At 32.5% G+C, this 27,358-nt stretch overlaps 3 protein-coding genes across 5 annotated transcripts; 2 read left to right on the top strand and 1 right to left on the bottom strand.

Moving 5' to 3' along the window:
* Positions 1-4,147: 4,147 nt before the first annotated feature.
* Positions 4,148-6,126, top strand: LOC133690607 (1-aminocyclopropane-1-carboxylate synthase 9-like). Its single transcript, XM_062110836.1, has 4 exons — positions 4,148-4,288; positions 4,580-4,711; positions 4,858-5,018; positions 5,128-6,126. Exons 1-4 carry the CDS (start codon positions 4,148-4,150, stop codon positions 6,068-6,070), a joined length of 1,377 nt encoding a protein of 458 aa, XP_061966820.1. The 3' UTR covers positions 6,071-6,126.
* A 2,101-nt stretch (positions 6,127-8,227) lies between these two features.
* Positions 8,228-16,181, top strand: LOC133692426 (CSC1-like protein RXW8). 3 transcript variants are annotated; one of them, XM_062113357.1, is made up of 12 exons: positions 8,228-8,607; positions 8,877-9,180; positions 9,315-9,461; positions 9,958-10,021; positions 10,146-10,355; positions 11,523-11,696; positions 12,319-12,617; positions 13,323-13,599; positions 13,948-14,226; positions 15,175-15,408; positions 15,487-15,655; positions 15,737-16,181. In XM_062113357.1, the coding sequence occupies exons 2-12, from the start codon at positions 8,897-8,899 to the stop codon at positions 15,808-15,810; spliced, it is 2,211 nt and encodes a 736-aa protein (XP_061969341.1). In that variant the 5' UTR covers positions 8,228-8,607; positions 8,877-8,896; the 3' UTR covers positions 15,811-16,181. The 3 variants fall into 3 exon arrangements, with proteins under 3 accessions (XP_061969341.1, XP_061969340.1, XP_061969343.1); XM_062113356.1 differs by having other exon boundaries at positions 8,228-8,611; XM_062113359.1 differs by lacking the exon at positions 8,228-8,607 and having other exon boundaries at positions 8,978-9,180; positions 9,338-9,461.
* Positions 16,182-24,592: 8,411 nt separating this feature from the next.
* On the bottom strand, positions 24,593-26,239 carry LOC133692836 (transcription factor RAX3-like). The gene is made up of 3 exons (XM_062113988.1): positions 25,971-26,239; positions 25,633-25,762; positions 24,593-25,449 (listed from the first exon to the last, which is right to left on the bottom strand). Exons 1-3 carry the CDS (start codon positions 26,104-26,106, stop codon positions 24,678-24,680), a joined length of 1,038 nt encoding a protein of 345 aa, XP_061969972.1. The 5' UTR covers positions 26,107-26,239; the 3' UTR covers positions 24,593-24,677.
* Between the last annotated feature and the right edge of the window lie 1,119 nt (positions 26,240-27,358).

The raw sequence follows: 27,358 nt of genomic DNA, 5'->3' as shown, positions 1-27,358 counted from the left end.
TTTTAATTTTGGTATTAAAGTGCTTCTCAACATAATTTGAAATTAAAGAAAAATATTTTCAACTTATGATTTTTGTTTAAGTGGAAAAAGCCAAATAAATCTTATGCAAACATCTAGAAAACACACACGATATCTTTAATTATAACTAGAAATAACATAACCAGGTCCCCATTCATTTATAAAAAATAAGCGCTAAAGGCTTAGTGGCATGATGAACAAATTTTTTAAAAGGTAAATTATGGCTCTTAATCATCTAGCAATTAGGGTAAACATGGTTCCTTATGTTAAATTTAATAAGACTTTTATTTGAATTCAACTCTTGATGGATATTATGAAACGATACATGTCCCAATCTATAATGCATAATAAAAAATAGAGATTATGAAACTCAAAATAAAAAAGTATAATGAAACTCAAAATAAACATTATTACCGTAAGTAATTTTTTTAACAGAAATGGGATTTTTTATGATTTGTGGCATTACAAGTATGTTGCCAAGATCAAAATATTTTGAAGGTGTGGGTAAAGAAACAATATCGGTACAAGTTATATACAAATATGAACCATCATCAACTTGAATTTGATTAGTGCCATCATACTCTTCACCACAGATATTGAGATTATTAATGTTGTTTGTTAGATAGATTATTGCTCTATAGTCAACATGCCACTCTTGGTTAATTGACTATTGATTTTGGTACATGAAAAGGTTGGTTTGTGCATTATTATGAGGAGGTGGCGGCGGAAAATAAAGGTAAAAAATGCTTATAACATCTATAAATAGAATGTATAGTTTTTTCATATAATTAACACTAAGTATCAAAGTTACAAGGTGAAAGGTAGCAAAACTAAAAAATGGGTTTTCAAAGCCATGCTCCATGCCATGAGTATTTAAGAAGTTCATAAGACCATGATTTTCAGGGAAGGGTGGCTATGGTACACCCACATTAATTGACACATAAGATATGGGAACAAACTAGGAATGATGATGGATTTGGGCCTCACAAGTAAGTAGTATATAATAGACTTTCTCTAATATGAGTGAGTCATTATATGTGAAAATCATGGTTACAAGTGAATCATATTTAGGCTTTAAACCATCAAGAAGATAGGTGATGATATCATTATAATTTAAGGCTTGTCCAATAATGGCAAGATTGTCTACTAGATGTTTGATGTGCATGAAGTATTCACTGGCTGTCTAGTTGGTTTTGTGGGCTATAGAAAGTTGAGACCATACTTGAATTGCTTAAGTGTTTGATTGAGAAGCAAAAACAATAGTAAGAGCTAATAATACCTCATGAGAAGTGGTGTAATGGGTAACATATACAAAAACCTCATAAGTGAGACTGTGAGAGAGACATTTAAGTAACTAAGAGTCAAATTTTCCTTAGTCCCCTAAGTGTTAAACAAGAGATTCAAAGATTTATGCAATTGTCATTAATGATTTTCTTTTATGGTTGTTTAAGAGTACCATCTAGATAACCAAAAACCTTTTGGCTTTTCAAATATATAATCATGGTAGCCTTTCAGATAGAATAGCTGGCACAATTAAGTTGGTAATTTTGAGAGATATTGAGGTGGGATTGAAAATAGAGAGTTGGTTGGGTTGAACATCAGAAGTGGAAGAATTAAGAGAGACTAACATGATGGAGAAAATAATGTTATTGATGTTGGTCAATAACTCTAATACCATGTAAAAACAATAAAAAAATTAGATTGATACTAGTTATTTTTCATCTACTAATATGAATACATCAATTCCTATATATAGTACAATAAAAATCATTATATATTGTAGATTTTTACGTATTCATTTGAATGCAAATTCAAAAATTAATTCTTATAATTTATAACTCCTTTCCTGAAGCATGATTTATGCAAATATTGACTTAAGATATAGTTATCCCATGATTTTTAGTTACTACATAATCTTTGGTTACAGATGCTCTAATAAAAATTTATATATAACTATTTTAAAATCTCATTATTGTAATAATGTGTAAAAATTTATATATAACTATTTCTAGATGTTTTCCTTTTCAATAAGGAGAAATTATAACTAGAAATATAATTTTAAGTAGTGGAGATAGGTAATAGCTTGAAAAATCAAATAGAATACGAGTGTCTATTATTTTGATCCCTAAGATTATAATAAGATTAGATTAAAAATATTAAATATTTTATTATTATAATTTGATTTGTTACTATAAACTTTTAATGGTTCACTATAAAGGAGTGTGCAGAGCTATATATAACCACTTCATAATCTCATTATTGTAATCTTATGTGAAGATCTTATATATCAAAAGAGAATTGTTAACCGATTAATATTAAATTGATCATTATGCTACATGTTTTTCATTTCATCCTTTCAATGAAGAGAAATTAAAACTCAAAACTTAATTTTGAACAAAGACAAGTAATAGCCTCGCAAAATAAATAGAATATAAACATCTAATATTCCAGTCCTTGAGAAAGATCTATTGTTTCAAAAGTTTGCTTAAGAAATAGAAGGTAAAGAGAAAGAAATTAGATAAACTGGAATTTAAAAAAAGCTTGTAAATAAAATGATAAAGAAAAAAAAATTATAAATTGCAAAAGAAAGATAAATTGCATAAAAAGTACTATATTTGAGGTTGATCATCTTTTCCAATAACTAGATTGTTTATTTATATCGACACAATATTTGGGAGTTTGACTCCTAACTCTTAAAATCATTAGTATTATTTGAACCTGGTTGATCCACTATTTATGGTTGATTTAATTAGTCTTTTAACATAATGATCAGTTTAAACTTATGTGATTGAACATTTTTTTTTCTAATTGATCATTACTCCTAAATCCCTTAACCAATTAGTAGTCTTTAAACTTGATTGATTCCATTATTCATGATTGAATTCTACCTCACTTCTCTTGTTTTGGATAATAAACAATTAGTATTTTAATTACATAATTGACACATAAATCTTTATTTTTTATATAAGTAAAATTAAAAATATTAAACATTTTATGTTTTCAATTTGATAATCGTTTAATAGTTTAATAACATCCTCTATATTATATTCTCCAATAAGTTGGTTCACATGCATTGATAAAAATAAAAAATAATGAAAATAAATCAACTAACTAAACAAATCTTGACTATATAATTTGAAGATGCTCTTAAAAGTATAGAATTTAATTTATATTTATGTAGAAGATAGTTTGAAAATATCTTGAATATTACAAAAAAAAAGTTGGTGTCAATTGTTAAGAAAAAAAGAAGCAAAAATATGGGTGCCTAAAGAGAGCTCCCTAGGTAAATTGCATATGCATTAGGGATGCTAATTATGCAATGACTATAGGGATTACAACCCCAAAAACTGCTATAGAGATTGCTACCACTAATTTTTTTTTTATTATTTGTGCGAATTAAAAAAATCAAATATGTGATTTTCATGCTTGCACTTAACAAACAAATTCCAACGACCAAAAGGAACATAACTTTGTCCAATATGAAACTTTAAGTCAATGGCTCAGAGTATTCTCTGCATGCATTTATAATACTGAATTACTATGCCTTTTTCCAATCAGAAATCATTGCAGTGCTGTTTTTCTCAAGTAAGATTATTCCCATGTTCATACTTCATACCACCGGCCACAAGAGTGTCCATACATTCGAAAGTCCAGCCTAGCTGCCAATTTTACTGGAGACGATAGACGACCTCAAGAAGCCAAAAGCTAGCTAATCAAATACTAAAATCTGCGACAATATATATACGTCAACTATCATGACATTTATCAACAGAAAGTACTTAGAGAGTTGGAATTGTTATCTTGAAAAGACCTTATTTAATTAGTTGAAGATTGAAGTTAATTAATAAGGAAATGATTTTCAGAGAGCTTCAACAGCGACAAGTCCCTGTCACTGATCTTTCGAAGAATCAGCACCATCAATTTACCAAATACGCGTTGTCGGGCTCTTGTTTGTGCCGATCCCTCACTTCTATATAAATGTACACCAAACCCTTTCTTCCCTACAAAGCCTTTCATATAAATTTAGCTCTCTCTCTCTCTCAATTTTTCTGATCTCACCTATAACTCCCTTTTCACTTGATAAACCTTTAGGCTACACACAAGCTAGAGTGGCAGTATATCTGTGAAAATGTTGTCTGCGAAAGCTAGTCATGACTCCCATGGACAAGACTCTTCCTACTTTCTAGGGTGGCAAGAGTATGAGAAGAATCCATATCACGATGTGCATAATCCATCTGGGATTATTCAGATGGGACTTGCAGAGAATCAGGTAAAAAGGACGGGTTCCAGGGAAATTAAGTATTATATTTATATATACTTAAAGAAACTTTACATGAGCCATATTTTTGGTGTATACAACATAAGTGCACTTTCCACCAATAAAAAAAAAACATTAGTGAAAAAGAACTATAGCTAATGTTTATGGCATATCCAAGTTTATTTTTCTCTCCTTGATGCGAAATGGGTGTCCTGTGTCCATGTCTTCTTGTATGTCCATTTTAATTACCGCTTAAAGTAAAAAGAACCTCTATAATTTTTCGGCGAACTTTAATTTTTGCAGCTTTCTTTTGACCTGATCGAATCTTGGATAGCAAGAAATCCGGATGCGGTTGGGTTGAAGAAGAATGGTGCATCGATATTCAAAGAACTGGCTCTCTTTCAAGACTACCATGGCTTGCCTGCTTTCAAGAATGTAAATTTCGATTACTGCACTTTTTCTTTCTTTCTTTTTCCTTGTATATGTAGATCAACATGGGTTCATATAAATCATATGCCAGGATATATATAAATATATGCACATACCTCTGATCTTGTCCCGAACTTATTCGTTTTATTTAGGCACTAGTGAAGTTTATGGCTGAAATAAGAGGAAACAAAGTAAAATTTGATCCCAACAAGCTTGTGCTCACAGCTGGTTCAACTTCTGCTAACGAGACTCTAATGTTTTGCCTTGCTGAACGAGGCGATGCATTCCTTGTCCCTACGCCATACTATCCAGGGTAATAATTAAATTGGAAGTGAGAAAAACACGAACTATATATACATTTCTTTCTTTTTTATAACATGATCATGATCATGTTCTGTTCTTATTGATTTTATATAAGGCAGATTTGATAGAGATCTTCAATGGCGGACTGAAGTTGAAATCGTTCCAATACATTGCTCAAGTTCAAACGACTTTCAGATTACCATGCCTGCATTAGAAAAATCTTATCAAGAAGCCCAGAGACTTGACTTGAAAGTTAAGGGGGTATTGATCACGAATCCTTCAAACCCCTTAGGGACAGCAATGACCCGCGATGAGCTTAACCACCTCATTAGTTTTTGCATGGCCAAAAATATTCATATAGTAAGTGATGAAATTTATTCAGGCACAGTTTTTGACTGTCCTAAGTTTATAAGCATCACAGAGGCCTTGATGGACCGACAACTGGAAAATACAGATATATGGAGCCGCATTCACGTTGTTTACAGTCTCTCAAAGGATCTGGGCCTACCAGGTTTTCGAGTTGGCATGATTTACTCCAACAATGAAACATTAGTTTCTGCCGCGACCAAAATGTCAAGTTTTGGTTTGATTTCTTCCCAAACTCAGTATCTACTCTCGGGCATGCTTTCTGAAAGCAAATTCACTAACAACTACATGGAGAAAAATCGCAAGAGACTAAGAAAGAGGAAAGAAATGCTTGTTTCTGGCCTTCAATCCGCAGGAATCAAGTGTTTGAAAAGCAATGCCGGCTTGTTCTGCTGGGTGGACATGAGACATCTCTTAAGCTCTCAGACCTTTGAAGCGGAAAAGGAGCTTTGGAAGAAGATTTTATTTGACGTTGGGTTAAACATCCCTCCTGGGTCATCTTGCCATTGCTCGGAGCCTGGCTGGTTCAGAATTTGCTTTGCAAACCTCTCTGAAGGGACTCTCAAAGTTGCAATGAAACGTATCAAGAACTTCGTAGACAACAACTACCAGGAAATGGTCTGTGATCAAAGATCAATCATCTATAAGTGGCTCTCCAAAATATTATCATACAATCATGAAGCTGACCGTTATTAAGTTCACTGATGTGAAAACATAATTTTTCTATATTAATAGCTAGCAAGGATATGAACGAGCAGACATTTAAACGTGTTAAAGTTGATTACTTACAAAATCCGTTAATAAAACCAAGGTAACTTCTAGTGTATGGATGGATTGCTTGGTGTTGTTTAGTCCATCGCCATCCCTTGCCATGGTCCAATATATCTTGTGGAAAAACATTATCACTCATACATGCATCTTGTTTGTGATATAGAACATTTAAATTTTGAATTTCTTACCCGAAAAGAAGAAGAAGAAGACAGGGAGGACTTAAATTTGGCTGGGTGAGGGGTTGTTGTTTAATTATATGTCTATTGTACCAAAAACAAAAGGTTGGGAGTGTTTGAATTACACGTTTAATTCCTTGCTATATATATATATATATATATGTTATCAAATAATTTATTTTCTAGCTATTTTCCCCTCTCTTAATAAGCAAACGTTGTTTAACAGTACCGACCAAAATCTTCTACAAAATCAAATAAACCATGTCTTAAAAATTCAATAATATATATATACATCTATCCTTAAGCAGAATTTTTCCAAATGCTTTTTTAATAGTTTTTCACTCTCGTCTTTGATTTTTTTTATATTCCCTTTTCTCATTTTTGGATGAAAATACCCATGTGACTACCACAAGAAAAATAATTTTCCGAACCTAAACAAATAAAAATTAATTTTTAATGATTTAAAAGAAACTTGAAAATGCTACAAGAAGCCCAGAGAAAACATTAAAAAACCTGTTAAACTTGAACAAATAAATTGAAAAAATAAAATAAAACTAACTTGTAAATCTAAAAATATGAAAAAAAACCATGTATATAAAGTTTCATGAATAAAAATATTTTTATCACAACAAAATAAATTCTACAAAGCATGAGTGTCATAACCCAATTTTAGATTTCTCCCAAAATTAACCTTTTTCTTTTGAAAATAAAAAAATAAAAGTAATAATAACAAAAAGATTGATAACTTGGCAAGAGCAGACTGGGAAAGGTTTCAAATGCATGGAGAAACCAAGTTGAAATTTTAAACAAATTTAGGATTCTAATTGTATCCAAGATTGAAAGATAATGCAAATTCAAGATTAAATCAAATAATTATCGAACAAATTTACATAAGAATAAAGTTTAAGGATTTAATTATGCTTTTAATAGGCCAATTTGATTTAACCATGAGCTCAATTAAAGGTTTAATTAAATTTTAGAATTAATCTGGGTCAAATTAAAAGAATTAATTAAGTGCAAGGACTTAATTAGATTTTTAATGGGTCAAATTAATTTTATTAAAGATTTAATTGATAAAAAAATTAAGTTTAGAAGCTTCATTCGGGCTTAATTGAGAAGATTGAAATTTTAAAGGATAAAATTTACTTTTTTCATATTTAATGAGGTTAAATCAAGATCAAAATTGTAAGAAAATCAAAGTTTAAAGGTTAATTAAGGTTCAAATTAAAATTCAAGACAAATGACCTTTTTCCCCAAAAAAGCGTGGATTTAGAGACCTAATTGAGTAAAGTCAGGGATGAAATTGAAGAAATTAAAAGTTTGATGGTTAATTAGAGATGAAATAGAAAATATCCAATATTAAGGATCAAATTGAAAAAAAATGCTAAACTTGTAAGGTCATTTTAAAATTTAGTAGGTGTGAAATTGAATTAATTATTAAAAAATTGATTGACCAGTTATATAACTGTATTTAAAAAATTTATAAAATAATAGTTTTTATATAAATTGATTGACCAGTTATATAATTGTATTTAATTGATTGATAGTCGTCGTGTTTTAAAAGTACGATAAATTTAAATATTGCTATTTTAAAACGCAATAACTATCTTATTATATTTAGAAATAACAATATTTAATAAATATTACATTTTAAAAATACGATGAGAAGATAAAAAAATGTTATTTTTTTTTTTTAAATAATGTAATTTTGCTAAATTGTTTTTTTTTTAAATCCAAACTACGAAGGGCCATGAAGTATTCGTTAATCGCGTAAGAATCGCGTGCAGCGTATTTAGAGGCAGTTCAGAAACAATGACAGTTTGCTTCAAAAAAAGAAAAAAGACAAAGGCTGTTTGGTCGGTTACATATTATCACAATTTCTCTGTCAGCCACATGGCAGTTCCGTTGCTCTCTCCCGAAACTTTTGTTAAATGGAGAACGTGCCATTCCCTCCCCTCCCACATGCGTGTAGTAACTGACTTCACCCAAATTCCTTGTTATTTAATCAAAAACAAATTTAAGAGCTAAGACAGCTTCATTTTATCATGATTTTCGAATTTCAATTTCTTTCTCTGCAATTATTAATTTCTTTCTTATTCATGTGTGAGTTTATGTGAAGTGAAAGCGAAGAAAAAAAACAAAAACAAAAAGCGAGACAAATGGCATCATCATCATCATTTAAGCCCTTGACAACACAAAAAATCATCACATTATTGTTCTTGATTTCCCTTTTGATACGTCGTTTGGGAGCAATTTCATCCGCTTCTTCTTGATAATTCTAATAAGGCAGGTTGTGTTTATGTTATCATTTTTCCTCTTTACGTTCATGTTCCTGATTTTCAATTTTACATATTTCAATTTGATTAGCAATCATTTACTTTGTGTTTTCTTTTGCTAGTTTAAAATGATAATGTGGGTGGGGTGATTTTTGGTTAAAGTAGGCAATGCTATTAAAACACCAACGGATTTAAGAGAAAATCTGCTTTGGATTTCGTTGAAGATTCTTTGAATTCCCTTGCTCCTGAAAATATTATTGATGATTTTAATTTTGGCAGATAAAAACAGTGGAGATTAGATGGACATTGGTGCCCTTTTAACTTCGGCCGCTATCAATACAGGTTTATCTGTGTTGCTTTTTTCATTGTATTCAATATTGAGAAAACAACCAAGCAACACGATTGTGTATTTCGGGCGGAGGCTTGCTTCTTTAAACAACAGAAATAGCAGAAATCATTTCTCCTTCGAAAGGTTTGTGCCCTCTCCTAGTTGGATCGTCAAGGCATGGGAAACAACTGAAAATGAAATCTTGGCCATTGGTGGCCTTGATGCTGTGGTTTTCCAGAGGATACTTGTTTTCAGGTGAGGTCATATTCGAAATGGATGCGTCTGCTTCTGCTTTTCTTTTTCCTTATATTATTATTTTGGCTTCTTAATTATTTTACTTTTGTGCATTTGTGTAACTACTTATGTTATTTCTTTGGAGTTGTATACAGTATCAGAGTCTTTTCTATTGCAGCTGTTACGTGTCTGTTCCTGGTGCTTCCAGTGAATTATTATGGGCAGGAGATGAAACACAAGCATATCCATGCCGAGTCCCTCAATGTATTTACAATTGCAAATGTGAAAGAAGGCTCCAGATGGTATTACTCGTGAGCTTTATTTTGTTAATGTCTCATTATAGTGAAAACTATAAGGTGGTTCGGTTTATACTATTGTGAAGCCATCTCTGTGTTGGTTCATACCGAGAAATTTGACTGGCTCTGATCTAGTTTTGATTTATGGCTTGCCCTGAAGGTCTACCTAACCACTCCTTTTCATTTGATTTTGAACTCTAGAACAATTATATGGAGATTCTCATTTGCTCGTCTTTATTTGCTCTCTTTGTATATTTATTGCTTTCCTTTTCCTTTTCCTTTTCTTTTGATTTGCAAAGCGAGCTACCGCGAAGTTCCCTTTTAATATTTAGTGAGAAAGTTAAAATCGTTTTTCCTATAAAATCTCAATTTGATGTTATCTTTGACTGTTGCTTCTCCTCAGTGGGATTTGTTATGCCTGTCTAACTAATTGACTTGACTGTTTAAAACCACAAATTGCGATGGCTAATTCATTTCTCTATTTTGATTTATTCCATGTCAGGCTTTGGGCACACTGTCTCGCATTATATATCATATCCTGCTCAGCTTGTGTTCTTCTTTACTTTGTAAGGAAATGAATGATACATATTCTTTCCATTTCTCTCTAAATTGATTGCATATGCATCTATTTCTGACCTAGTTGTGTGTACCAATGTGTTAAGATTATTAACAACACCCCCTTCTCTCCAGGAATACAAAAGCATCACCAAGATGAGGCTAGCACACATAACAACATCTCCTCCAAATCCAAGTCATTTTACCATTCTTGTCCGTTCAATTCCATATTCGGTGGGAGAATCATACAGTAATTCTGTGAAGAAATTCTTTACAAATTATTATGCATCGAGCTACTTGTCTCATCAAATTGTGTATCGATGTGGTTTAGTTCAAAAATTGATGGTGCGTATATGATTCAAATGATCTCGTATGTTTACATAATTAGTTAAAGTTCAGTGTTTTGCTTTACCTGCATGCCTTATCAAATAGTTTACCTTTTCTAATGTATCAAGCATTTCTTTTTTCTTCTTGGAATTTGTGTTTCTATTATGTGCAATATTCTCTAAAATTTGCACATGGTGGTTGATGGCTTAGGATGGTTATTCACAACTGTAATGCCACATCCTCGTGATACTTCATTGTTTTCCATACCTCTCAGAATGGTTAAGCACCCTAACTATGGTTGTGAGGATCCAACTAGACTTGTGCTTTAAAAAGGAAGAAAATTGTGTCATCTTTTGTTCAACCAGCTAATTTGTGGATGTTTGTCTTGGCAAAAAATGATGGAAAAAACCTCCTTCCACGATTTGTGGCCAGCCTGCCCTTTTCAGCCATGTAGGCCTTAATTCTGCAAGCTGTAAGGCAAATCTTTTGTTGCTACTTTATAGATAATGTTCTTGTCATTGTTGTCATTGTTTCCATAGTCTTCTCTAAATGTCATTAACATAAATTGTCAGAGATGTTGGCTTTGTGCACACTGCACAGTAATACCTTCTTTACTAATGATGTCTCGCATTTACTCAATTGTTTCCAAGTTCATGAATGCATTGTGTAACGCTGCCATGCCTCAACTTCAATGATCTTTTCCTAATAGCTATGCTCTTTTATAAAACCCAGTTTTTTTCTGTGTCTGATCAAGTTTGCCTCCATTTGTTGCTTTGTATTGTTGAGGCGTTTTTCTCTTGTATAAAATAGATGCTAGAATTAGTGTATATATATATATGTTCTCTTAATCATAATGGTGTTTCATGGAGTTGGGTCGAGAATTACCAACCCAAAAATTATTTAGAAACAAATTAAAGTTCAATCTTACTATAGTAATATGCTTAAATTAGACATCCTGATTTTAGTGGTGATATGTTGTCTGCTATATTATTTTATACAAACTAGATGGTTTTTAATTTTGGCCACGTCTTCAGATTTTCAGTGTGCTAATTGATATCAACACAATTTTGTGCTCGGCATTTGATTGTCCCTTTTGTTCATCTTGTATGAATAGCCTCATGCTATTTTGGTATGTTATGGTATTCCCGTTTATGTTTTTAATTTTTGGCAATGCTTTTGTTGCAGGTTGATGCAGAAAAGATATGCATGAGGATTAAGGCTGCTCCCAAGGGCCAAACAAGTTTAAAGCCATGTTGTCTGTGTGGAGGAAGTACTTCGTTTAAGGTCCTCACTGATGAACCAGAAAGTGTCAAGGACAATTTCAGTTATTCTAATTTGAATCTTGCCACCAGAGATAATGTAAACATCTTGCACAAGCTGATTCTAGTAATACTGAACTCCAATATTTATGCATCGACACTTATTTTATGGATTTTTGTCCCATGTTCCTTAGCTTGTGGTGTTGCATCCATCTCATTCTCAGCATGGAGTATTTGGTTGTGCACCCTTCACTAGCATTCCCGGGTGGCTCCTATTAGGAGTTTACAGATACTGAGTAATTGCTCAAATATGTGGTTTTTCTGCCCACCCTCATGTTTCTGTCTCTGCTTCGTACAACAGTTTTCAGAATGCCTACCATAACTACTTGATATATTCTATTCATTGCAGCTCAGCCCATAGATTAAGGTGTAATAGGGGTCACAAACCATATAAGCAATTTCATATGTTTTTTAGGAAACTATGTCACTCATTGTGAATGCATAAGCTGTGTTCCTTCTGCAACTTGAGTTGAGTAATTATTCTATTTTTAAGTATTGGAGGAACAGATGTTGTTGTTGTTATTATTATTATTATTTAGTTGTTAGTCATAACTTTTTAACATTTATGTGCGTGTGGGGTTAGAAAACCAATAGTATTTGCCAGCAACTTTGGCGAAAATGGCTGCTTGTTAGCTAATTCTTTTTACCTGGCTGCAATACAGGAGCGTTCTGCTGCTTTTGTTATTTTCAAGACCCGCTATGCTGCTGTGGTTGCCACACAGATGCTTCAATCACCAAATCCCATGTCATGGGTGACAGAATTGGCCCCAGAACCACATGATGTTTTATGGTCAAATCTCTGTATACCATTTAGACAGCTTTGGCTCCGGAAGATAGCAACTCTTCTGGCATCTATAGTCTTCATGGTTCTGTTTCTTGCTCCAGTGACCTTTGTACAAGGCTTGACTCAACTAGAGAAGCTGTCACAAACATTTCCTTTTCTGAGAGGGTTTCTAAAACAGTAAGTACTCTATTGTTTCAATGATTGAGCTGGTGGTTTGTTTCTATTTTTAATCCTGTTACTATCTCCTCCTAGCATGTTTCATGTATTGGATTTTTTCCGGGTTAACATGGTTTTATGTGACTATAGTTGTGTTTAGCAATGCTTTTGATATGTGAAATTCAGTTGATTCTGCTCTTCTTTCCAACTAAAAGAATAAGACAATGAGTTTCTAACTGTCGTATGTTCAGTAATATATGACTGTTGGGAATCTCGGTGCATATAAATTACGTGAATCTTACAACTAAGCACTGATAATTGAGCTACAGACCATTGTTTTCTTGTGCATAATTAGTTTCTGATAGCAGCTTTTATTGATCCATCAATTGTGCTCATTCTACATTTTCCTGCACATAGGTAACATAGCAAGAGTATTGTATTTAATTTTCCTGGTCTAGCTTACTTCAGTAAGGTCCATGCATGCATAAAGGAAAAGGCCTCTATCTTATGTTGTCTGGCCTAACTGTCATCAGCATGGCTCAGATAATAATGATTATATTATATCTAGTTAATAGCTTAATTTTAACTATTCATTTGTAGCACTTCAAGTTTTTTGAGTTCTTTTGAACACATGATTGAGGACTGAGAAGGAGATAAAAGTATAGGACATTGCAGACTCTAAAATATGAAAGTTTGCTTGCAATCTTACCCTGTGCTGTTGTGCAGGGACCTTATAAACCATGTGCTGACTGGTTACCTGCCAAGCGTTATCTTAATATTGTTTCTGTATACTGTTCCACCGACAATGATGCTGTTTTCATCAGTGGAGGGGCCTGTTTCTCATAGTGGAAGGAAAAGGAGTGCATGCTTGAAAATCTTGTATTTCACAATTTGGAATGTTTTCTTTGTTAATCATGTATCAGGAGGTTTTCTCTTTGCGTTCAATATGTTATCTAGTGTAGGAGACATTCCTGTAGAACTTGCCAAAGCAATACCAAATCAGGTGAGTTTTCTGTAATTCTGGAAATGTTACACTCATACATTCCTTCCCCCAACTTAGAAAATTTATTTACATTTGCACGCATTGGCTATGTGTTTTTGTTAGTTCTGATGCATTCAGTTTTGCATATAACTATTGCTTCTAGGAGTTCTAATCTTCCGCACAAGTTATGGGAGTGTAAATCTTGTATGTTGCATTACAGATGCAATCAGGGCTTTATTATATTACCATTTTCTCCCTCTTATTATTATTATTATTATTATTTTTATATATATTGGATTCTCATAAATGAAAAGCTTTTAAGGTATCATCAAATTAGTTGATTATAATTTGGTTTCTGAATACATGCAGGCTAGCTTCTTTGTGACTTATGTTTTAACATCAGGTTGGGCAAGTCTGTCATGTGAAGTGATGCAACCTTTTTCTCTCCTATGCAATTTCCTTAAAAAACACCTTCTTAGAAACCATGAAGACTCATCTGATGGTCTTGTGTCCTTTCCATACCATACTGAAGTTCCAAGAGTCTTGCTGTTTGGTCTCATTGGCTTCACCTATTCGGTTATGGCACCTTTAATATTGCCCTTCTTGCTGATTTACTTTTTACTGGCATATCTGGTATATCGAAATCAGGTGACAACCTCTCCAATCTTTGTTTTCTGTCCTTGTTTACATTGTTCATATAAATTGGCTAGATTTTAATTTTCATGGTGTTCTTCTGTGCAGGGAAGCTGTTGTATTTCTATGTACCATTTTGATATTTTGATAGTGGTTTTGCCTGTGTTCAATAAATTTATCCCTTTAACACATCTGTTTTCAATCACTTGATTCCAGTACCCTTTATGCCAGCATGAAATTTAATTGAGCATTAGTATTTTTACTGGTAGCTGGTTCAGTGATTTTTTGCATCTTCTGAATATTGTGAACCAAGTGGGAAACGAAGCTCTTTATAAATTTCTATGTGAACATCTGAGCTGGCACCTGAATTTTGAATTTGAAGTATTTTTGTTGCATCACCTGTTTCTGATTTCCAAAATCTGGCAGTTTGAGTGTGTACCTTACCTATCGCTGGATGTTCTTCATCATTCTCATTTCATCAAGAGTTAACCTTTAGTTCTAGTATTTAAGACAATGTTCTGGCTATTGAGGAAATAGTATGAAAATTTGCCAGTAACTGCGCCAAAAAATGCACCCCTTGTTGTTCAAAATGTGGAGTTGAAAACAAAAAAAAAATAAATTCCCAGCACTGTGTTTCTTCTTGTTTATAGAATATTCCTATAACTTATCTAGAGTTTCATGTGTAAGTGGATGTTGTTTCTCTGTATGGATATATATTTGCTTTTCACCCATTTCTTTTGGGTCGGGAGGAAAGGAGAGGGAGCTACACTTAGGAATTAGGAATGTTATTTGATGAAACTATATTGTTAACATGGTAAATAGGAGGTGCAAAAACTGGATGCAGGAGAGAAAGCTGGATCTTAAATAGTTGTTCTTTTTTTTATTCTTTGATCGCTTATTCCATCAATGTTAGTCTCCATTTAAAGGTGTCTTTTATATCAGTTCTCTGTTTTCATCTTGCAGATTGTCAATGTATACATAACAAAGTATGAAGGCGGTGGACAGTTGTGGCCTATTGTTCACAACACCACAATCTTTTCATTGGTGCTGACACAAATGATATCTCTTGGTGTTTTTGGAATTAAAAAATCTCCAGTCGCATCGGGTTTCACCATTCCACTGATAATTTGCACACTTCTATTTAATGAGTATTGCAGGCAGCGATTTTTCCCAATTTTTAAGAAGAATGTTGCACAGGTGATCATGAGGAACTGGTTGCTTTTGAATCTCTCTTCCTGTCCGTCCAAAGTTAATAAATTATTATGTCCTGTTCAGGTTCTTTTAGAGATGGATAGACGAGATGAGCAGTCTGGGCGGATGGAAGAGATCCATCAACAGTTGCATTCAGCCTACTGTCAGTTACCGCTAACTTCCCATGAATTCTGTGAATCTGTACACAAGCTCTGTCAGGACAACATCCGAGGCCGAGAGGGCACCAAGTCAGGTTTGTTTCACCAAAACCTTGAAAGACTAACTCTTTCTGGAATCAAAGTGTAATTTGTCAGCTTTTACTCTTCCTTTTCAGGAAAAGAACCCAGTGAAGTAAGTGAACCCTGTGCTGTCTGCAATTTTGGAAAAGAAGGTTCTATTGGGGAGTGATCTAGCTTATCCCCTGTACATATAAACGCCATCTACTCACTGATGATACTTTCCAGTGCAAAGGTATTTTGAAGAGAAGTTTTGGCCACAGTAGGTGTCATTAAGAATCTGTACAGAAAGATTTACAGGACTTTTGGCTGGAAAATTTAGTGCTCTATACTCTAGAGGTATAGCATTGGGGCGTTCCATAAGATCTTACTTTGCTCTCTTTTTTCCTCTTGTGCACATAAGAAAGATGATGTACGATGTCATCTCATAGTATAAACAACAGAAATCTTACATGGCTGTAGCTGTTGAATCCTGTCATGTGTAACATGGAATTGACCGGCGATGTTTGTGAGAATTTGAAACAACACTTCCCTTCATGTTCAGTAACGGTTTGAAAGCAAGATAAACAACAACAATAACATATTGAAAGCAACATCAGAAGATCTGTAAATGACAATCTCTCCCCATGTCATTTTTGGGGCTCCCCTATTTTCCTTTGGTCTAAGCAGTGACACAATATTTCTTTTGTAATAACGGGCTACATGCTGAGGATGGAACAAGCAAGGCTGCACATTGTAAAGCAATGCCATATGTAGAACAAGCTAATCATTTGCATGCGTAGCTCCAAGAATGAATCAAATATTGGGTTTTGGTCATTAGTTAGAATTTTCATGGGTGCATCATGACGGGTGACTTTCTCATGCTTTACTACAACATCAAGTCTCCTTAAGAAGCATGGCGGACAACCCGTTTGGGCTGTGGCGTGGCGTGGCTTGGCTTGGTGAGGGTGAGTTGGTGTTGGTGAGGTCATTGAAACTTAATCAGAATGATCATTTTTTTATAATCATGATCATCTCCTCGCACCCAATGCTCTCTCTCTCTTTCTCTCTCTCTCTTTCACACACACACACACACCCCCGTTGCTCTCACATAATATTTCTTTGCTACATTTACTAATTTAAACATTAAAGATGAAAATTTTCAACCTAAAATTTGTAAACTAGTGTAATCCTCAACAAAAAAAAAATAAACTAAGAGGAAAAATTATTTTGATTAGGGGTGAAAGCCAATACTAATTTAGCTTAAAAATATCAAACAAAACAAAATCAATAATCGGTGAGTGAAAAATACATTATTCTCTTTTCTTCATTTTTTTATCTCTCTCAAAACATTTATGGAAAGAGTGATTTTAAATAATCCTACTAAGAGAACAAACTTAACTAGAAATTTTAAAGAGGTTGGGAACTTGTGATTTTAAAGAGAAAAATCTTAAAATTAGGAAGAGAAAAAGGATATTCTTGAAGATTTTTGTCAAGAACTCATTAAATTAAGTTAAACTGCCAAAGGTAAGGAACTTACCTTCAATTTATTTCACTTCTTTGATTGTTTCGGGGGAGGTGAAGAAAATCTCCATATCTTAAATTCCAGGTTTGTGCAAATTGGTAAAGAAATGAAAAATTATCAATTCCTTGATTGTCTTTGGTATGGAAAATGTTGTACTAGGAAGTAATTGGAAAAAAGTGAAATCTATTTTAAAAAATTAATCTCCATATGTGGTTGGCTATGTGTGTGATTTTGGAGTTATTGAGAAATTGATAAAATTATATGATAATTGATGTTGTAATGATTTTAGGATTGTTTGAGTTTGGTTTTGGATGCTTTAATGTGATTCATTAAAAGTATACTTATGGTAATGATGAAAGTTAAGAAGTTGATTTAAACTTGTTGTTTTAATGTTAATTGGATTGATTCTATTGTTGTTGGGTTATAAGAATGCATAATAATGGTTTGATTTGGATCAATTATATTAAAAAATAGAAATGATTGCTGACTTAAAGGATATCAAAAGCATGACGAGTAATCTTCTCTCTTATTATTCACCACCCAAGATTGTGTACTAGAGCATATACACTGTGCTTTTATGTTTTTAATTCTTTTTCTTACAATGAATAATGTATTATTTTGAAGATTATGCAATGAACTTATTATTTCTGATTTTCATTGTCTCTTCATTATTTTTTTTATTGATGACAAAGTGGGCGAGATATATGAAGTGTTGCATGTGTGCATTTCATTGCAAAAAACAGAGATATGTGCTTCAAAATATATGCATACATTTAGGGGAGAATCTTAATGCATATGTTATTACATTGCTTAGATTGTGCAAAATTGTTAAAGTTTCATATATATTAAATTGTAAAAGATAGTCGGAGTTTGGGTAAAGGGACTAATTGCGTAAAAGAAAGATATTAACACCTCTAATACGCTTTAACTGAGGTAGGCTGCATTATTTATTTGTCTGAGTAAATTAAGATAATGTTGTTTTTCCTAACCATTGGTCTATTCACGGTTTAAAAAAAGTCGTTTTCAATAAAAAGGTTCTTATTTTATCAAGTTAAAAACCTAATCATTCTAATGCAAAAACATAAATAAAAAAAATTAACTATTTTTTATTTAATATCGATAACACATCTTATTTATAAGTTCATAATATCATATATTAAAAGAAATAAAATAAATATTTTTTGGTGTTTATAAAATACAGACTAAGTTTTAACGGATAATCATAAACTAGTTATGATATCCTTTGACTAATTCTTGTATTTTTATATCTAAATTGATCTTTATTTTTTATTTCTATTTGTTTTGTAATTTTTTCTTTTTTATCTTTGTTTGATTAATTGGTTTTATCAATTTAATCGCTCATCATTTGATTTTATTTAATTTTTATAATAAATTTGGTTCTTATTCTTTTAATTGCTCTTTGTTTCTTTTTTATCCTTTTTCTAATTAAATTTTATTTTTAATTTCATCATTTAACATTTGATTTCACTTTATTTTTAAGTCAAATTCGGTCCTCATTATTTTTATTACTATTTTTTTATTTTAAATTCTTTTTTTATTGTTTTTTTCCCTGCTAATTTCATCCCTCAATATTTTTTGTTGATAATTTTACTTTGTTATATTTTAGAGTTTGCCTTTTATAGTATTGATCTCGAGCTCATAACAAGGATCACAAGGTGACTTTGGTACTTTTTTAGGTTCTTTTTAGATTTGGTTTTTCTCTTATCTTATTCTTCAACATTTGATTTATTGGTAATTTGTTTTTGAGCTTCTTTTTTTTTTTTTTTGCTTTCCTGTCTATGGTTATGAGATTAATGGGTTAAGCCGAGCTGACTCAATTTTTTTTCATTTGCTTTTTTTTAATTAATTTTTTTTTCTAGTTCCACCATTTGATGTTAGATTATTTGATAATTGAGTTTTATTATTTTATTTAATTTTCTTTCAACAAAGTTATCTTTGGTATCACAATTGGGTTGCAGATTTGCATGCTAGCTCAGATGGGCTCGGATTGCCTCCTTTTTTAATTTTTTTTTCATTTTTAATTTTTTTATCCGTTTATCAATTGTCATTATATTTTGTTTATTTGTATTATCATAATTATATGAACTTATTAAACCCAATTAAATCAATGACTCAAATCTTTTTTTATTCCTTTAAGAACACTTGAATGACCTTAGAATTTTTTTTACAGTAGAAAAAATTTAGACTAGCCTGCGTCATAGCATGGGCCATCTATTTAGTATGTATACATATATAATTTATCAAAATATAAAATTGAAAGAACCCATAACTTTTTTTTTTTTTGCTTTCCTGTCTATGGTTATGAGATTAATGGGTTAAGCCGAGCTGACTCAATTTTTTTTCATTTGCTTTTTTTTAATTATTTTTTTTTCTAGTTCCACCATTTGATGTTAGATTGTTTGATAATTGAGTTTTATTATTTTATTTAATTTTCTTTCAACAAAGTTACCTCTGGTATCACAATTGGGTTGCAGATTTGCATGCTAGCTCAGATGGGCTCGGATTGCCTTCTTTTTTAATTTTTTTTAATTTTTAATTTTTTTATCAGTTTATCAATTGTCATTATATTTTGTTTATTTGTATTATCATAATTATATGAACTTATTAAACCCAATTAAATCAATGACTCAAATCTCTTTTTATTCCTTTAAGAACACTTGAATGACCTTAGAATTTTTTTTACAGTAGAAAAAATTTAGACTAGCCTGCATCATAGCATGGACCATCTATTTAGTATATATACATATATAATTTATCAAAATATAAAATTGAAAGAACCCATAATTCTAGGAACTATAATCATCTCCTTTTAACATCATAATGAAGTGCAACTGAGGATGTCATATTTTTCATCAGAATTAGGCATATTTGTGAGTGTTTTTGTTGTTTGTTGCTTTTTAAAAGTATTTTTGGCTTGAAAAATTTTAAATTAATGTTTTTTTTTGTGTTTTTTGTTGTATTAATGTTAAAAATTAAAAAAGAAATCTGAAATTTTTTTATTTTTATTTATTTTCAAGCAAAAAGCTATATTAAAAAGAAAAACCATCCACCACCATTAATCCCAAACACACATATTAATAATTAGCGTCCTTAATTATACCTCGCGCTAAGATGCTTTTTAAACAATCACTTCCCTAATAAGAACAAGATGGTGAGGTCTGAAAGTCGGACAAATGAAAGAGAATTTATCATGTTAGTGAGTGTCACTTTCATTGTATAAACAAACATTAATTCAAAATAAGGTGTCATAGGGAGGGGTTAGCATTTTATATAAAATGAAAAAGGGGTGACAGAAGTCGTCGGCTGGCTGTTGTCATGGTTTGGCTGCTGCTTGGCCATGGGCCTTAATCACGGACATTTTGGTGCTTATTATCGTCATCGAGTTGCCAACAGAATGTGCTGCAAATGCAATGCCTCTCATTTTTAAATCTTGGTTTTTTGTTTAGAGCCTTTTCTGCTATGTTTCCTTCCGAAGAGGGATATTCCTTTTAGCTTTATTGCAATAAATTAGTTTTTTTATATATATAAAGCTTAATTTTTACTAGTTTAAATTAATTAATATCCAAGTTTATTAATTCTGTAACAAAGTTGGGTTTACTTTATCCCGTCCCTCCTTTCCATGCTAGATCTGTATATGTTTGTTTGTGTCCATTTCAAGTTGCACTGTATATTCTTTAAATGTCCGCAATCTAGAAGATTATTGTAAAAATACCACGAATGATTGTGTTTGGGTTTGTCCACAAGCTTTAGGCCCAAATGTTATTTATTTAAAGGGTCATGCCTATTAATATGTTATTTTTGAAATTTCATTTAATAGATTTTAAATTGAGATAATTCTTTTATTATGAACCTAAAAATTCTTTATATATAACTTATATATTTTCAATGACTATTAATGATTACTCTAAGGACACCCGTTAGCAATACCCGTGTAATTAAAATGCTTGTGCATATTGCAAGCAAAATATAAGAATAATAATATTTTATTAAGCAGTGTATATACCGCACTCGGTTTCTTTAATGTCGAATCGATTCTAAGCATGCACACGAAATTAATTAAAGCTAGCTAGGGTTTTACGGATATTCTATGAGGAAATTTGTATTATAGCTCTCTTAAATCTAAACCCTGAATAAAAGCAATTTTAGCTGAGTAGCGACACTTTCCAATGGCTTGCTTGGGTATGAATTGAAATCCTTCATTCAAATATGCACAGATAGAATGGATGACGACATATATATATATATATATATATATATATATTACATATTATACAATTGTTATTTTCTCGTAAGTTGTGTATGCTAAATATTAATGGATTGATTCATGGGGCCAACATTTTGAACAGCCTTGACAAAACTAGATTGAAGCTTTTCAAAGTTTGTCAACTAATCCTAACAAATTATGACCATGGCTTACCAACCAATGTTTTGTCAACTCGAATTAAGATATAGTTTAATTTGATCTAGAGTTTCACAACTGTGTACAACTATGGCATTTGTAGTCAGCTCACAGATGACCCCAAAAAGGTTAAGCAAATCACGGAGATTCAGTTTGATTCTGAAATATTGGGCTCCTTCGGGTTATAATCTTCTCGAAATTTGTTTCCCTTCGTGTGTTTCCTTATAACCTGCAGGAAACCTGTAGCACGCATGTGGCAAAAATAATTAACCAGTAGGTCCATTGCCCAACTTTTGTTCAAAGACAGGATTATGATGAATTTGTGGATAAAATTTAACGTCAGCAGATTATGTCCTTACTTGACATCAACGGATAAAAACCTATATATGATTTGGTTAATTTCTCGTTTTAGCAGCTGCTTATCAAGCACATGATTCAAACAAGAAAAACTCAATACAGCATGTTAGGTTAACAATTATCTAAAGACAACAAATAAAATAAAATAAAATACGTCTTCTGGATGAAAGAAAAAATAATGTCTCAAAAGGGATTTTATTTTTCATAATGATGAAAACGAAAAGCGGTTAACTTATGAAGATTATTCATCACGAGCACAAGTATATATGCTGATTAGGGCCGGGGTTTTGCATGTTAAATCATTGCAGCTTGGTCGTTTGTTAGGTAACTATCGGTGTCTCATTTAATATTATAGCAATTCAAGTCATGCACTCAAAAGAATCTTATAAGAGAAACATGCATCAGTCCAAGCTTTATATATATATTTCTTTCAAATAATGCCATACTTCCTTATTAAATTTACAGTCACAACCATCAACAACATTGAGATCATGATCGATGATCAGCTTTAATTAATGACATTTCGTACATATATCAAATTTATGTTTTTTTTTTGTTATTTTCATTAAATTTGAAGGTAGCTAGCACATGCATGCATATATCATTGAGTGTCTCCTTTTGAGAATTTAACTCACATGCTATAATATTTGAATGTTGCTCTTTCATGAAATTAAAAACACAAAAATAAATATATAATCTTCTCGATTTAAAAACTTAAATTGTAATCGCATAAAATTACTAAATATAATTTATATAATTTTTTATTATAAATTAGTGTTTTTGTTTGTGAGTTAACCACTTTGTTTCTACTTGGACTTCAAAATAATCTAAATAATAAAACATGGGAATCTACCAAAGATATGCTGTAGTCACGATTACCAGGTTATTATCCAAGCATGAACGGCTAATATACAAGGTTCACAATGAGTGATGACTTGGAAGAATTATATTCTGGAAACAAAGACTTTTCTACAATGTAATTCTGGAAAAGGAGAAGCGCTGCTGGAATAATGTTTTGTTCCTGGCCAGATTTTTATGATGCCGACTTTGTTCAACAATTGAGCATTGGTGGACATGATGAAATAATATTGACACAAATCAAATGTCATCATGGCAACTTTTTATTGATAATAATCAAGAGAATTTATTAATCACACAAGAATACCATTACGTACGTGTGTATGTCATCTTGGAAATGTATATTTCTATAAACAAATTCGAAAAATATTGGAGCTTGACCTGAAGCTTGTCACTGATTGACTAATTACTGTGACAAGTCAAGCACAAGGCCGCCCTCATTGAACGAAAAAACAAATGAAAAACAGAGGGAGAGAACCTCAAACGCTGCAATACATGGATAGATAACCCTTAACATGTTTAGCGACAGCTACAGCGTCGCAACCAGAAGTCACCTTGCGTTTTTCAAAAATGCTGCTAGAACTTTTGTCTGTTGCCATATGTAGCAACGTTTATCCATTCTGATTGCCAGAATAGATGAACAACACTGAAATCCTCCATGACTGCCACTAATTATTAATGCTTAATTATGTTACAACAATTCGTTAAAACAGCTTCTAAAAATGCATTTAATGCCATTGCTCCAGAAATTAGCACTATTGAAATTCCATTAAAGGGCACTTATGTTGTAATAATATACATATAACATTTGAACTACTGATGAAATCTCAGACTCCAAATATATATATATATATATATATATATATATATATATATATATATAAAGAAGCGGGTGGATGATGCATAAATTAACCATGCATGGATTAGTATAACTACCTGACCAATTGAATATGAATTAGGAGGAGTAATTCAGCATGATATTCAATGCTTGACTATTTGCAGCAAGGATTAGCTGGTGCTTCCTAGCTATTCTTCTTTAAATTAGGATTAGGATACTCGTAGGGCTGGAATAAATTAAGCCTAAAAAGGAAATTTTGAAAGATTCATTAATTTACAGTGATGGTGACTCTTAACTTACCTTGAAGTTGGAAAAACAACTCTTTATCTATAAAATTAATTAATCAACAAAAATGGCTAGTTAATATCTGCTAGATTAATTATGCATGTATTTAAAATCATATATAGGCACACAAAGAACATTTTCCTAATCCATGTAGAGGCTTCCATCTCTATGAGGATTGGTGCGTTCAAATTCCGGATATAAAAATTTGTGCTTCCAAACATTAATGGAGGCCTATGTTCATGTAATGCAAAAAAATCGAACATCCTAATTTTTTAGGGCTTGATTAACGAATTGTGTTATAAGAAATAGTTTAAGAAATTGGATTAAAATGGATCAAAATAATCACCATATTAAGGAGACTCATTTCAATGGCAAAAGTTATTTGGTTTATATGGAACTGATCATGTTAATTAACCCTAAAAGTGCCTATAAGATGTCTAATTAGGCTCCTGTATGCTATTGGAGATTTTTATGGAATGAAATTGCTGAAGTTCTGTGGTACATTCTATCATAAGATTATCATGCATTTAAGAACTATATGCCTTCGAAATCCTCTTAACAGCTAATATTTTTTGTCCTCGTGTTAATTGAAACATACCCCTTTAGAAGCTTTGAGTTTGATCAACAAATAGAATGCAGCTTATATATATATATATAAAACCTCTGTCAATATAAATCGAAGGCAAACCATGTCACAAAACAAGTTCAATAAGATAAGATCCAACACCACTTTCCTAATATTGCAACAAATCTAAGTATACCAAACATACATGTACATTATAGCGGCCCAGGGTACCTCGGCTCATCAAAGGTACATTCTTGCAGCAACCTTTGTTGTATGATCCCTTCACAATTTGAACCACCAGGAGGAAAAATCAGAGAGGTCATCTCACCGCAATCAATCATGCTTTCAGTGCCATAAGCAGTCCTAATTCTGTTATTGACCATATCATCACCTAACAGAAACTCCAGCCCGTCCAGTCTTGGCGGGTTGCTGCTAACCATTTGCTCAAGCCCCGCAGGAAAACTGCTTTGTCCTTGCAACATTTGCAAACCTGCAGCCCCATCTATGTCGTACTGTGTTTGTGCAAACTGAGCATCAGTATCATCCAAGGTCTCCTCCATCGGAACAGAAGAGGAGACATTGATGGACTGATCATCATAGAGCTGTTGGGTATAGGATACATCAGCTGGGAATTGGGGATTCATCGCATTGCGATTCACTTGATCATCATCAGAAAATTTTCCTCCAAGCTTGATAAGTAATTTCCTGATAGAGGCATGGTCATTGAAATGCGGTTCATGGTTAGAGTATGGTATGGGAGCGAGTATAGGCAGCTCTGGCCAATAAGGGTTTTGGTTATTGTTATCAGCTGGAACCACGGGATTTCCATTTCCTCTCTTCATTTCTTGCTTTAGGCCACTACTTCTGCGAGCCTGTTGCTCTTTTCGCTGCTTGCCAAGAAGCTTCTTCTTCAGCCTTGTGTTCCAGTAGTTCTTTATATCATTATCGGTTCTTCCTGGCAATTGTGCTGCAATTATAGACCATCTGTTCATGCGCAAGCGAAGTCATTTAATTTTAGCATGCTAAACCTAGAATATTACTAGTATAATTAATCTAGCTAGTTCATGAGTTTAAACATGAAATACGAGTCCCGATTATATAGGTGGATGGTTTCTTCAGAATCCTAATTAATAATTAATTAAGCGGCTATCAGTGATAGATACAAACCTGCTTCCGATACTAATGTAAAGGCTGCAAATTACGTTATCTTCTTCTTCAGAGAAGCCTCCGTGCTTAATATTCGGGCGAAGATAATTTAACCATCTAAGGCGGCAGCTCTTGCCGCATCTCTTAAGACCTGATTCAGAAACAACACCCATGTCTTGATTGCATAAGATATAATTCAACAACTTGACCCAACTTCAAATTCCTTTAAATTAAATATAGGACATGCATCAATCAAAAAGAAGTTAATCAAGAGAAGGAGATCAAAGGGAGAAAGCAAGGCAAGGCTAAAGATACAACTGAAAAAGAGCTGTGCATGCGGTTGTAAGTTGAAATATTACCAATTTTTTGAGGCAAAGCAATCCAGTTACCACCAGTGCCATGCTGCTCTATATATGACTTGAGCTTCGCATCTTCTTCAGGTGACCATGGGCCTTTCTTGACGTTGGCTTTGTCGCAGCAAGGAGCCCTCCCCATACTTCTTCTTTTGTGTTTCTTTGGGTATGATGTTAGCTAGCTTCTCTTTCTCCTTCTATTTATGTCAAAGCTAGCAATTATAGGGGAGAGAGAGAGAACGAAGGAGATGCATATAGGGGATAATTAAAAAGGAAATATAAAGGCTGGAAAGGGATAAACAGCTATATGATATTTAAAAGCGGGGTATGGCATAAAAGAGAGTGTCTGCTATAGAAAAGTCCAGAAATTGGAAAGGGAGTGCAGGAGGGTAGGGTTTTTCTTCTTGTCTTTCTTACTTAGTTCAGAATCAATTTTATTTAGCAAAAGGCCTTTTCATTTGTTATTTCTCATGGATCTCTGCAAGCCAATCTGGCATAATTCAGTGGGGGCATACATCAACCAAATGACACGATGTATAATGAGGTATATTTCATATTAATCACTGCCATTTTATTGCATTTAGCTGTATTAATTTATTTAATTTATACATAATTAGCTGCTACTGTTAGATTAAGACTACATGATGTTGAGATTTCAGAAATTAATCCACGGTTTTCACACCATCCTATATATATATATATATATATATATATATATATATATATATATATATATATATATATATATATCAGAAAAATATTTTATTTTATTTTTTGTTACAAGGGATATTAATTAAATCTACTTGAATATGTAATTGAAATACATTTGATCGAGCACCCTATTTTCTGGTGATAGATATATCTCCTTACACAAAAGCTATGAAGCTTGACTCCACAGTCTTTTTTTTGTTTGTTTTTTTTTTTTTTAATAATAATCGTCCACAGTCATTGCATGTCAAGATTAACAAATATCAAGAACCAAACTTGCTTCAGGTTACAATGTCGAAGCTAATTTATATCGTAGGTCAATTCCTTGGACTGATGGGGAGATTTCAAAGCTCTATGGTTTCCACAAGGAAAAAAGGCAAGGACGCCACCAAATATTGAAATTCTGTAGAAATGAGAGGGATTCTTCTGTGCTGGTAGGTGGTGATCAAATGACAAAAGAAAAGTAGAACACGATGGAACCTAAGGATATGATTTTTGTTATGGTTTGTCCTTTGAAACGGGGGTGTCCATAATCATTAAGCATGGAATGCTTCCCGGACGGCCGTCACCCACCAGTCCATATTAATGATCAAATGTGAAATGACCACGGCAGCACTGACCTGAGCAAAAATTGTATGGGATTTTTTATTATTATTATTATTTGGAATTTACATACTCTCATCGTG

Source organism: Populus nigra, chromosome 4 (genome assembly GCF_951802175.1).
Source record: "Populus nigra chromosome 4, ddPopNigr1.1, whole genome shotgun sequence".
In the NCBI taxonomy this organism is placed as follows: Eukaryota; Viridiplantae; Streptophyta; class Magnoliopsida; order Malpighiales; family Salicaceae; genus Populus; species Populus nigra.
The sequence above is the reverse complement of the archived record's forward strand: the minus strand, read 5'-3'. Positions and strand labels throughout refer to the sequence as shown.